The 13794-nt window shown below is 41.2% G+C and overlaps 1 protein-coding gene across 17 annotated transcripts in view; it reads left to right on the plus strand.

Annotated features, from left to right (window-relative positions):
* Positions 1-13794, plus strand: part of Cep112 (centrosomal protein 112) — a 507666-nt gene that overhangs the window by 313972 nt on the left and 179900 nt on the right. For 14 of the 17 annotated variants that reach the window (XR_004113083.1, XR_004113081.1, XR_004113080.1 and 11 more), the window contains one exon: positions 13287-13349. The exons of the other annotated variants lie outside the window; for them this stretch is intronic. Coding sequence is in view for 10 of the 14 variants with exons in the window: in XM_031350526.1 (XP_031206386.1) it covers positions 13287-13349 (63 nt within the window). In the remaining 4 variants the exon portion in view is untranslated. The remainder of the gene's footprint in view (positions 1-13286; positions 13350-13794) is intronic. 17 annotated transcript variants of the gene reach the window in all.

Raw genomic sequence — 13794 nt, forward strand, 5'->3', positions numbered from 1 at the left:
AAAAAAAAAAAGATCAAAAATAGTAATTGCATCCTCTTTCTAAGAAACCTTTCAAGCATGAAGAAACTATGATCAAATATTTAGATTACAAAGTGTCGAAAGAAAAATCCTGCAGAAATATGAAATTCTTCATTTTGAAAGTTAAGGAGAAATTGTTTCTAAGACAAAAACTAATGAAGCCTGCTGCTTTTTACAATGGAGCTTTTCCTTTAAGAAATGCTAAGGTACATTCTCTATAAAGAAGGAAAGCCTATGGTCATAAGCATAGATTGTGTATTAATGGAAGAATACATGAAATAATTCATAACAGATGTTTGTTTTGTTTTTCCTTGAGCCAGAGTTTCAGTGTATAGCCCACCCAGCTTGGCCTTGAACTCATGGTGTCCCACATGCCTCATCCTTCCAGGTGCTGGGATCACAGACCTGCACCTATGCCACCAAGGTCATCCTAACACAGGCTTTTAACACATTCAAAACAGTCATAGCTGCAGGAACTCAATCAAGTACTTATGTGCCATATTAGCATGTGAAATAAAGAACAATTATTTATAAAAAAGGACAGGCAAAAAAGTTGGAATTGTTTTGTTATTGTATAGCACTAACTACCTATGAGGTGATATTTGAAAGAATTTATTATAAGCTCTAGGGTAAAAATTTTTAATTATATTTTAATATTTATATGCTAAAATAAGGAAAAACATGGAACCATACATGAACCATGGCTCAATTAAAACCACAAAAGACAGAAAAAGAATGAAAAAGAATGTGAAAAAAAGAGCCAGATAGTGGTGGCGCACGCCTTTAATCCCAGCACTTGGGAGGCAGAGGCAGGCGGATTTCGGAGTTTGAGGCCAGCCTGGTCTACAGAGTGAGTTCCAGGACAGCCAGGGCTACACAGAGAAACCCTGTCTCAAAAAACAAAACAAAACAAAAGAATGTGAAAAAGGAATCAAATACAAAAAATAACAAATCATTTTGAATAGTAATGGCCTAAATATACCAATTAAAAGGCAGAAATTGTCTGCATATGCCAAAATAAAATGCAAGTATATGTTTGCTGTCTATAAGAAACCTGCTTTGTATATAATTCACAGACAGACTAAAAGTAAACCAACGGAGGAAGGTGTGTTGTCCTGATTTAATCAGATGTTGTTTTGAGTAGACTTCAGAGCAAGGAAGGTTGTCAGAGATAGGGCATTATAAAATTTCAATACACACATCATGTCTCTAAAGTAGATCATTAAAATATGTGAAGGAAAAGTGATAAAGCTCTGAGCAAGAATAGATGAATCCATGTATTATATTTGGAGACTTCAACACCAGCTGCAACAGAAATATCCAGCAGACAGGAAAATCAGAATATAGTTGGACTTTATGAAACCATCAATCAACTGGCTATAATGAACATCTGAGCCACTTCTATAGCGTACTGTGAACCATAGCTTCTTAAGTTGTGAACTGTGATTCTATGTGGGGTCATATGGCTGAATGAGAGGGCCACGAAAAAGTTGTAAAAGGTTTCTAAACACACCAAAATAATTAATTCAAAATAAAGCACATAATGAACTGATGTGTTTCTGGCAGCATTTGTATGTTTCTGCATTGTATGTGATTACATGTGTTTGCATCTGGTGCTGTGTTACATGTGCTTGCATGTATTTCTGTGTTTCTTGTATCTGCATGTGCTTACATGTGTTGTGTGTGTTGAATGTAACGACTTCACTCAGCCGTGGTTCTGAACACTGAGCACACACACTTAGTGTGGTATCATACCACAGAACACCAATGAAAACTGCCTGACATACGTCAGCTCAGCTTCCACAGTTTTATACATTGTGAAGTTCATGGTTTTACTGCACAAGCAAACTTTGCTGCTCTTCTATGAACAGCATGGTTTAATTGTGGAAAACAAAGAGTGTTTCCTATTGTCATTCTTTATGTGTCAAATTAGTGTATCTTTGAATTGGATCGTTTTAAAATGTTTGATTTTTAAAATTGCTATTCGGAAACCAAGCAAAGTAGGTGCATGCCTGTAATCCTAGTGCTCAAGAGTACTTCAGGTCAGGAGAATCAGTAATTCAAGATAATAGGCATACATAGGGAGTTCAAGGCCAACACTGGCTACATGAGACCCTGTTTTAATGTGATATATATATAATAATGATGATGTATATATACATATATATATATTATTTGAGTAATTATTGAGTAATTATTTGAGTAAACTCTTTAGAGTTTTATAAGGATTAGTGATAGAATATTTGCTTAACATGTAGAAGAGGTTGTATTTTTCTTTCTCCACTGTTAAAAAAGAAAAGGGAAAGAAAGAAATCCTCACATAAGTTGAAATAGTCTCCCTTGCCCTGTATCTTTTTATAATTTTTTTAGATTATAATATAGTAACATTATTTCCACCTTCCTTTTCCTCTCTTCAAACACTCCCATGCACCAGCCCTTTGTTCACTTTCAAATTTATGGCCTTTTGTTCTTTAATTATTGTGTTATGTGTATGTGTATATGTGTACTTGTGCATGTGTGTGTGCAACCAAAATATAAAAATATAACCTGTTGAGTCTGTATCATGTTACTTGCATGCATGTTTTCAGGGTTGATCATTTGGTATTAGATAAGCAACTGGTGTGCGTTACCCTACGGAGGACTATTTCTCCTGACCTCATCATTCCTTAGCTGCCTGTAGTGCTTTGCTTAGGGCTGAGGCATTCCTGAACGTTTCTCAGTCCACGTCAGCGGGTCACTTGTGTTTTCTTCTTGGAGTCATGTTTAGGCAGCCATGTTGGTAAGACTTCATTAATGTTTCTTCTCTGAGATTTCCAAGAGAAACCGTGTCACAGCAAACTTCTGTTCGTCTGGCTCTTACAAGCTGTCTGCTCTTCTACAAGGAACCCTGAGCCCTAGGTATAGGAGTTGTATAGTTGTATCTGTTTGGACTGGGCTCGGCCACTCTTCATTATGATCACCAGTGGATTTCTGTGCTGATCTGTCTTCTGCAGAAATAAGCTTTCTTGATGGGGACTGAGGCCTACACTTATGTGTGGCTATAAATATTCAAGATGTATTAGGGAGATCACGAGCCCTAAGTAACTGGCTAAGTTTCCAGGACCGAGAATGATTTCTCTCTTATTGAATGGAGCACTATAGCTTTTTAAATGACTCAGCAAGTAATGACCTTCCTCCTGAAAATAGAAGGCATTTGACTGGTATGACATAACCATAAATTCTACCAATATGTGAGGAAGAAATTATATTGATCCTCTGTAGCCTTTTTAGAAACTTAGAAAAGGGCAGACTATTTCCTGATGCATCCTGCTAGGCCAGCATGACCCTGATATCAAAACTGGACCAAGACTACAAGAAAATGACAGGACATTGTGTCATGGAAGCAGAATCTCTCTTTTCTTTTCTCTTTTCTTTTCTTTTTTCTTTTTCTTTTTTTTTTTTTTTTGAGACAGGGTTTTTCTGTGTCACCTTGGCTGTCCTGGAACTCTGTAGACCAGGCTGGCCTCGAACTCAGAAATCTGCCTGCCTCTGCCTCCCAAGTGCTGGGAATAAAGGTGTGTGCCACCACGCCCGGCTCAGAATTTCTAAATTAAAAAAAAAAAGTAGCAAGTCAAATCCCAAATGGACAAAAAATCTACCGTGGCCAAATGGAATTTATTCCAGGTTGTACATGGCTGAGTTGATATTTAAAAATTAATTAGTGCAATCAAATCTAAAGAAGGAAAATCATATAAATCATATTGAGAGATGACAGAACTCAACATCCATTATGGTTCATCTTAGTTATCAGCTGGAGGGATCAGGAGCCAAGAGGTACGCCTCTGTGTAGGTCTGTCAAGGCTTTTTAAGAAAAGCTAGGTGAGCAAGGTGAGCAGCCTCTCCCCGAGGCTGGACAGCCCCTTCAGGTGGGTGGCCCCAGGAGGAAGAGGTGCTAGAAATCTAAGTGTTGTTTGTCTGCCTGCTGGCCTTCTCCCCTTGCGAGCAGAGCACATCCCGTGCTGCCATCCCTCACTCACATCAGAATTTGCTTCTCTCCTTCAAGTGTGAACTAACGGTCAGTAAGCTCACTGCTATTACTGGAGCATCCAGCTTCATGGACTGAGCAGCTCCTGAGCTCTGAGCATGTGCAGGATGCAGAGGCCACTGTGGCCTACCTACAGCTGGCTTCCGTAGGCTGTATACTAAATTTACTTTGATAAAATACCTGGTTGTTTCTTTAATTCCCAAAATTTCTGTTTGATTTTGTTTCAGTGTTTCCATTGCTTGCTGAATTTACCCTCTGTCCTGTGTGCGTTCTCCTCCCGTATGTTGTTTTCTTTAGGAACTACCCTCTCAAAGTCTCAAACAGAACCTCTAAATTTAAACATTTGATTATATGACTATTCTTGTGGTCATTAATCCTTTTCAAAAGCAAGATTCCAGAGCCCATAATATGGCTCAGTAAGTAAAGGTGCTCACTGCCCAGCCTGAGGATCTGAGTTCTTTCCCCAGAACCCACATGGTGCAAGGAGAGAATTAGTCCCCAAAGTTATCTTCTTACCTTCACATGTCCACCATGGCTTCCATAAACCCACAGAAGCCACACACAGATACAGAGCACATGTATACAAAATAAATAAATGTAAAATTTAAAATGTAGCTAGCGTTCTGAGGTCTTTCTCGGATCATTTCACCTCTCTGGGTGGCTGTGGTCTCCATTCTAGGATAGAATATGATGGGATCCAATGATCTTACATTCTTTGTGTTTCTTTGTGTTTGTGTATCTGTTAGACTGAATTTGTCTCCCAATTTTAAATTGCCCCTTTCTCCACCATTGCATGGCTGCTCGTTTCATTTTCTGTGAGTCCCCTTACAGGCTTCTTTCCTTGGCACTGCATTTCCTGAAGCTGTTCTCAGGGAGGTACCGCAGTGCTCCTCTTACCTATTGGCAGGACTGCTTTGCCTGGCTCTAAGAAACACCTGTATCCACCTGTAATCCTGTTATATTTCAGAGACAGCAGCTTCGGGGTACTGGTTGTAAGTGTGCTGCATAGACTTGTTTTTAAGAGTGGATGCTATCAATATTTAAGTAATGGAATAAAGAGACAATGCAGAAAGGAGAGAAGAAGGGATACAGTATGAGATGAGTGGAGTATGGGTTGGAGGTTTGGGTGGTGACAGTGGGACTATATTACATGTGCAAAAATGTCAGATTTTATGTAGAATAGTGGGGGGGCAGTCATGAATGTGACATAGAGGTTAAAATACAGTAGGTTAACATTGTATAGAATTATAAACTCTAGTCAATTAGAAATTAAAGTACTGCAATGTTAGAAAAACATATCACAGACATAATGCAACACTTACATATATATTATATATGCATGTTATATACATATATAATGAAAACAAATATGCATGCAAACCAACCAACAATATTCAAAAGAAAGTGACTAATATCTTCTCATCCAGGCCACACTCTGTGGTTTTGTTTTGGTTTTTGTTCTTTCCAGTATGAAGGAGAGCTTCCCAAGGCCACATCTAGGTGAAGTCCAGACATAGAGACAATTGATGCTGCCCTTTGGGGGGCTGGGGAATGGCTTGTCATGCTTCATGTGGAGCTACTGCGGGCAGGACTGCAGTCTGATTACATGGCTTGTAGGATGTACACATACCCCATCAGCCTTCTTCCCTAGTGATGTCAACTCTAAAAGAACATCTACCAAAGTCCTGTGGGGAACATTCCTTTATGACTTGGCCTGTCCCTCTAACACAGAACATGGCTAAGAAGTCTCCTTGAAACACTTTTTCAGCATCATGCTGCTCATTATGTTAGATGGTGCAGTCGACAGGAAAAGAAAGAAAGCTACACAGGGAAGGAAGAGATAGCACTTTTGGTTTAAAGATGTTATGACAGTCTTTGTAGACAACCCAAAAGAACTAGCAAAGCCCTGGGACTAATACGCAAACATAAGAAGGTCTCAGGATGCAAGATTAACATATAAAAGTCAGCTGCCTTCCTGGATATGGCAATGGGAAGTGAAATTTTAAATTTACAACATAATAGCGTTTACATAGCCATTCTCAAACATTAAACACGTAAGTCTAAATATACTATGTAGCAGACTTATATGTGGGGAACCACAAAGCCAATGGTAAAAAGCAAAGAAGCAAGTCAGCCAAAGGAGTAGGACAGCTGACCTCACCTGCTTCCTTCCCTGTGTGCTTATTGATGTCCAGTCTCCTAAAACTATTTCTCCAAAATCCTGTTGGGTTTTATACCTTTAACCAGTTACCTCATATTGGTCAGAGTAGAAACCATGGCTCTTACCCATGCTCCACAAATGTACAACTTCTCTTATTTTTTTGTTTTTCTGGTTTTTTGTTTTGTTTTGTTTTTGTTTTTTGTCTTTTGTTTTTTGTTTTTTTTGTTTGTTTGTTTGTTTGTTTTTTGAGACATGATCTCTGTACATAGCTCTGGCTGTCCTGGAACTCAGTATGTAGTCCAGGCTGGTCTCAAACTCAGAAATCCACCTGCTTCTGCCTCCTAGGTGCTGAGATTAAAGATACGCATCACCATGCCTGGTCAAATGTGCACTTTTATTTGGAAGTAAAGTAAAAGATTTTTGAAGCTCAACTGGTCTGTGTGTATTTTAAATTAAATATGGTTGTGAATTCTCTCAACATTTTTTTGGTAGAATGGTGCAGTCTTACCAGGATGGTCGGATCTGTCTTCACAGTGCTTTAAGAGATTTCAGACAGGGGACTGAGGAAATCAGTGGCTTGCCAGAACCCATCTGATGCCGACACAGTCAGTCGTTTTATCATCCCAGTGTTGCTATGGCGAAGTGAGATATGGAGACAGCTGGGTGGAAGCTTACAGGCCAGCTTGTGTGGTGTGGACAGAGCTGAGCAATATGAGACCCTGTCCCAAACAAGACAGAAGGTCAGGACCCTCTCTGACCACCACTTAAAAAGAACCTTGCCAGAAAGGGTAGCACAGTAAGGTGATTATGGGCCATTGACACTGATAAATTCTCTACCAGCCAAATGAGCAACTCAGGCAGGATTAAAGTATATGAAGGCAGGCTTATTAAGAAGCTGTTCTCAGGCAGGTTCACTACTCCCAAGAAAGGAGGTCAGAGAAATTGTGGTGGGGAAGGAGACAGTAAGGAAAAGAGAACGAGAGAAAGTGCGCCTCAGAGAGCTAGAGGGGGAGGAAGGAAGAGAGCCTCTGGGGTGGGGAAAGGCCTGAGTTGGAAAGTTCAGGGTTGAAGGTGGGATTTGAGAGGGGACTGAGGGATGCTGGGAGACTTTGGTATGTGAAATATGTACCTCTGGGCCTGAAACCCTGCAGGCACATTTATGAAAGGTCTTGGGCCCTGCTGTTGTTTGATTTTTGTTTTCCTTTCCAGATGAGTGTTGTTGCTGTTTTGTTGTGTTGAGTCTTCTTTGGGGTTGTGAGGGTTATTTGGTTCCCATTTCCATATCATTGTCTATCATCTAAGGAAGTCAGAACAGGAATTACAATAGGGCAGAATCCTGGAGGCAGGAGCTGCTGCATAGATTGTCTTAGGAATTGCATAGGGAAAGGGGACCAGCACGCTGGGGTCTGCACTAGGAGTGACCTAGAGAAGCAGCCTCTGAAGGCAAAGGAGCATGGCCCACCACCAATGTGGCACTGACACCGAAGCAGGCGCTATAAAAGGCTGCAAAGCCTCGGTGGGCTTTCCTTCTGTGGGTTTGCTTCAGTTTGGTTTGGTTTGGTTCGGTTTGGTTTGGTTTGGTTTGGTTTGGTTTTTATCTGTTCAGGCCATACTAAGGGAGACTGTGGTAATAATGGTTTTACATAGAAAGTTCTGCCTATAAAAGTAAAGTTTGTTTTTTGGTTTTATTCATTTTTTGTTTGTTTATTTGTTTGGCTTTTGTTGTTGTTGAGAGGAAATATTGCTATGTTTCTAGCTAATCATATAGCTAATAAACTAGGCTGGCCTCAAATTTAGAATTCTCATGGCTTAGCTTCCTAAAAACTGAGATTATAGGTGTGCTCTGCCATGTGCAACTTCTAAAGCTTGGTTTGAAATACTGAAATCTTAATTTTATATATAGGAATGAAATTTATAGGTAGTACTATCTTGAGAATAAAAAATATTCAGAAAAATGTTTTAAGGCCAGTTTGCATGGTAAATTAGCTTTTAATTTTCGACCATACTTCCCAAAAGCATTTTAGACTTACTTCAGAAGGGTTTAAAAATGTAGAACACTGTGAATTAGACTCAGAAAAGTAGCAAAATCCTCAAAGGGTGATAGATTAATTTTGTCTTTTCAGGTACTCTGTCTCCAGTGTATTGAGTCTTCTCCTTTAAGCTATTGGCAAGCTCTGGAGGTGTTAGCATAGTACAAACCAATCTTGCTTTAAATTCAACACTGCTAATTTCAGATGTTTCTTGGAATTCTAAGATTGGCCCTGCTCCCTTTCTTCCCTAGATGGCCACTTTGTGTCTTTCCTGCTCCTCACGTCTTCCAGTGGTCTCTTCTATTCATTCTCTTATGCAGCCAATGCGTCTTTCCTCCTATTTCTTAGAGAACAGAGCATTGAGAACCTCTCCCCGCTGTTCTGGGGATCACTTGTCTGCACCCCTAGCAAGGGCATCTCCTCCTAGGCTCTGAGTTAGCCTGTGGTCATCACAGACCCCACAAGCTAAGAGTCACCGTTCCCTCACACCCTGGAGTCTGGAAGACCAAGGCGGGCCAAGGCTCCTTGCTGATGAACCCTGCCTGGCTTGTAGAGCTTCCTGCACATTGCATCCTTACCTCCGCTCAACCTGGGGATGGGGCTTGGGGAAGGGAGAGAGGAGAAGAAGAAAGCTTAGGGGTGCTATTTAAAGGTTCTATGTGCAGAGGTTCCACCTTCGAGCTTCAGCCTATAAATAATGGATTGGAACACAGTTCAGTCTATAATGCCTCCCATTTATTCAAAGATAAGTCTGCAGTGATCTGTGCCATGTTCTTCTCCAGTGCTGTACTTATCCCACCCATCTATAGACACATGCCTTTATTCAGCCTAGCGGGTCAGTACTCCACTTACCTCCTCCCTCATTTCTCTCTTTTTTAAAATTCTGACAGTTCTCTTATCTCCCACTCCAGTGCCTACTTCAACTCTCTCTTGAGCCCCTCTGATCCTGCTTTTATCCCTTGCATTATACCAAAATTTTCTGTTTCCAAATCGGCAGTGAATACTGTATGCCTCAGTGGGCATGGCCTCCTGCAGCACTTGACAGCTAGACCTAGAGCTTGGCCTACCTCCTGTACATGGTTTCCTGATTTCACGTTCTTCTAGTTACTTACCTCCACGTCCATGTCTTCTGTTTGCTTTTCTCTGCATTGTCTAGCCTTGCAGTCCCAGGGCTGAACATGCTTCCACCTGTTCCTTTCTTGTATCTATCCTGTGTCTTGCAAGCTCACGTGGCAGTGTGATTGCTTACACTAGGCACATCTTGGGAAGTTCTTGCTTTATAATTTTAACCTGCACATTTCCCACAAACTCAAGACTCAGAAACTCAAGTCACCTCAACCATAAAACTAGCACATGTCTCTGAGACTAATGTTTCTAAAACTACTCACTTGATCATCTTCTCAAAACCTACTCCACTCATGACTTTTTTATAACAAGTAATAACTTCATTTTCTACTTATTTTGGACAAAAATATTGCTTTTAACTTGTGTATATGGATGTATTGGTAACCTGTAGTGAGATTACACCATGTGTATGTTGGTACATATGGTGAGATTACACCATGGTATGCATGTGTATGGATGTATGTTGGTACACATGGTGTACATGTGGAGGTCAGAACATGCTTGGGTGTATGTCCTTACCTTCCACCTTGTTCAAATCTCTTGTTTCTGTTCCTGTTGTTGTTGTTGTCCACAATGAACAAGAAGCTAGTTGGCCTGTGGGCTTCCAGGGCCACTACCCCAGCTTTATATGGGGACTGAAGTCAGGTCCTCATACTTGCACATCCCACTGACTCACTTCTCACTCCTGGAAGTCACTCTCACCTCATCTCTTTCCATCAGACAGTACATCCAGTTACTTCCTTCAGGCCTCTAAAGTCTGCCTGTGTCTCATTGCCCCCTTTGCCAACCTGTATTATTTGCTGTTGCAGCCTAAATGGCCTCTTTGTTTGATTCTTGCCCCCAACAAAATCTCAAGTGATCTCATTACTACTTAAATTACTATTTTCTCCTATACTGAAAACACTTCAGAAACTTCCCTTGTTAAGTCATATTAAAAACTAAATTCTTTGCCGTCACATGCAGTACCTTATAGACTGGTCCTTTCTCCCTCGGAGCTCAGCTCAGTCTTTGCTTAGTGATTGGCTTATTGGCCCCCTGCACTGGACATTTTTAGTCTGTGCTCCCTCTGACTCAGGACCCTTGTACTTAGAGTTGGCCATGGCTTCCTGAGCCTATCCAGGAGGTGGTTGAGAACTTGTGTTTTTCATATGACAAACTTCCCTCTACCTTTCACAACCCCCCATTCCTTCCTCCATCTTTATCATGGACAATCAGACCATCTAAAACATCACTTTTTAAAACTATAGTTTTCACTCTGGCAGAAGCTCTACAGAAGCAGACAGAGATCCTTCTGTCTTTTATTCAATGTTGTAGCCCTAAACTAGATGGATGAGTTGGATATTTATCGGTAAAGGAGCTTGTCTAGTTTGTTTGGGCCAGCTGGTCACAGGTCCTGCAGAGGACCTGCTGCCGAGACACAGCCTTCTCTGCACTGACCAACTTCTCTGAAAAGGAAATTGGTCCTTACAGCACTGCAGTTAATTTTTCGGTTCTCTAGTGGGTAAATATTTGTAAAGCACTTAGAACACTGCCTGGTGAATGGCGGGAGCTCGCTAAGTGCTTATTTTAAAAGTAACAAATACTTCATCAAGCATTTTGTGATAAGTAACATTAGCAGAATATGAACCAAAACCAATAAACCTCAAGAGGTTCAAAGTGGCCCTGACTCTGTAACGGAAAGTTGCTGTATCAGTCACAGAGCTGGGATGGAAGCTCACAGCTTTCTAGACAAACAGCAGAGGTCACATGTTCTCTATACACTTTAACAAAATTGGAGTGTAAACTGGACAGGACTTCAGATGTGGAGATTGGTGGAGTAAGCTATAAAGGATTGCTTCAAAAGTAAGGGCTAAGGGATTGCACAGGAGAAGGCTGGGTGCTGGATATCTATCCACTGTCAAACACTTCTCAGCAAGTAACTTTGTTAGGCCTGGGAACCAGCCTTCTAGGCTCTCACAGGGAGTGTCACTTCATTCAGCTTTACTGCTGTGATTAGAAGAGCCTGCACAGATTGCTTCCTCATTCCAGTATGAGATTCAAATAAAGAAACCATTTGCTGACCTTAAACACAGTAGACAATACTTGCCTATTTATCTCTACTTCTTGAGGAGAAGTTTAAAATGAAAGATTGGTGATGCAGCTCAGTGGTACAATATGCATGGAGCCCTGGAGTTGTTTAGTGGGTTTGTTGTTTGTTTGTTTGTTTTTAATGTAACACTATTTTCGTTGTTTAAGAATTTTATACATGTATATAATGTGTCATGATCAAATCTACCCTTCATTTCCAACCCTGAACTGCGCTCTGTGTCTCCCACCACTGTTCCCTCCCAATTTCTTATATTCTCTTCATGCTGCCAATATGTGCATGGGTTTCAGGTCATCACTGGAGCATGGCTGTCCATTCAAGAGTCTCATTCTCCAAAGAAAGCCGATTCTTCCCCTCTTCCCCGTCAGCTGCCTACAGCTCCTCAGCTAAGGGTGGGCGTCACGATACCTCCCACTGCCTGCTGGGATCTTGTCCTGAATGATCTTGTGCAGATCTTGGGCATGCTAGCAAAACACTGTGAGTTCTTGTTTGACTGCCAGTTGTGCCCAGAAAACAGTTTTACCACAGCCATCCACCTCTTCTGGCTTTCACAGTCTTTCTGTACCTTCCTCTTGAATGATCCCTAGACCTTAGGAGAAGGCATGTGACATAGATGTCCCATTTAGAATTCCTGGGTTTGAGCCACAGCACTAAGAAAAGAAAGTATATTGTGACTTAGAGTTTGGGCAGCTACAGACTTTGGTGTGTGTGTGTGTGTGTGTGTGTGTGTGTGTGTGTGTGTGTGTGTGTGTTGTGTTATGTTTGGGGCAGATGTTAAGTCTCAGCTCCATCATTTTTTGTGCTATATGGTGCTAAGCAGGTTACCAAAACACTTTGCGCCTCAGTTTCCTCACTTATAAAATAGGAGTTCATAATGATGCTGTTTCAAAGAACAAGAAAGAAGCCATAGACATTCCAGCTATGTTGACAGGTGTTTCTAATCACATAGAACACCATAAAGTAAAGGTTGAGGAAACTCTAAGAGAAATCAAGACAAAGATATGGAAAATAGAAGCAGTGAAGAGAGATGACAAAACAGAGAGTCTGGATAGATGAGCAGACAAGCAGAGACCGTTTCCAAGAAATGAGGATCTGTGTGCTTGGCTGGGCAGAGGCCCTGGGTAGGGTGGGTCCCTGTAGGGTGAGTAGCCTTTCTGAGCACCAAGGAAAGCATGAAGATCTCAAGCACTTCCAGAGAGCTGGAAGAGGGTCACATCTAAAAGACAAGACTTGGGTGGCAGAAGGACAACCACGTTCTAAGCAATGTGGACTTATTCTGGGAAGGCTACCCTAGTTCCAGGATAGAAAACTTTGACTTAGATATATTTGTCACTTCAAAGGATTGCTCCTGTGTGTTCAACCAAGTAGGGGCTCTGCTCTGCTTAGTGTCTGAACTTTTCACACCTGCCTTTGTCTGAGCGCACCTATTTTCTTTTTCAGCTAAGGTGAAGAGCATTCAATTTACCCCCTTCCTTCCCTTCCTTCTCTGCCAGTTCCCTGTCCCATTTGTCTCCCTTTCCCTTCCTGTCCTTCACCCTCCGTCCCTTTACCTTTGAGCCACCACACTTGCTGTGTCTATTTCTGTCTCTCCTTCTCCCTTTTTCTTTCTATCCACAGAAGTCTTATGTTTGTCTAATAATTGGCAGGAGAGATCTTTTTTTCTTGCTTGCTTCTTCAGTGATGAATAGTTGGCGTCAGATCAAAGACAAGCCCTGTGGTTTTCTGGCTGCCCAGAAGGGCGGTGCAGCTGGCAGGCATCCCAGCTGACTGGTGAGAGGCATGTGGAAGAGACACCAAGCTCATAGGTCACTGTGTGTGTGTTCGTGTACGTGTGTTTTGCAGGCCAACAGCAGGCTGAAGCAGATCGAGAAGGAATACACTCAGAAGCTTGCCAAATCTTCTCAGGTAAGCATGAGCCAAAGACACAAAAGAAAACAATAAATCCAAAACAAAAAGCAGAAATGAGACCAACAAACACAACAAAGCCTTTGTACTTCAGAGTTAAATCGAATTCTTGTCAGTTTTTCATGGTTTGTATGCTATTTTTATGGGTAGATAAATAAAATGTTTTTAACACTTCAATCTTATTAAATTAATATGAACAATTGTGCATATTGAACTATTTGAACCAATATAGTACACACACACTCCTCCATGTTCACATACACACACCCCTTCATGTTCACACACACACACACACACACACACACACACACACACTCACAAAGATGTTGTAAAACTAGCTAGCACACTTGAGCAAGCCCGGGCTGAAACACATTTCACAAGGGCAGGAGATACACGCCTACATTTGTGATGTAAGCAGGTTGATAACATCTGTACTTTCCTTTTT

The sequence above is a fragment of the Mastomys coucha genome, unplaced genomic scaffold (assembly GCF_008632895.1).
Source record: "Mastomys coucha isolate ucsf_1 unplaced genomic scaffold, UCSF_Mcou_1 pScaffold5, whole genome shotgun sequence".
NCBI classification, from domain to species: domain Eukaryota; kingdom Metazoa; phylum Chordata; class Mammalia; order Rodentia; family Muridae; genus Mastomys; species Mastomys coucha.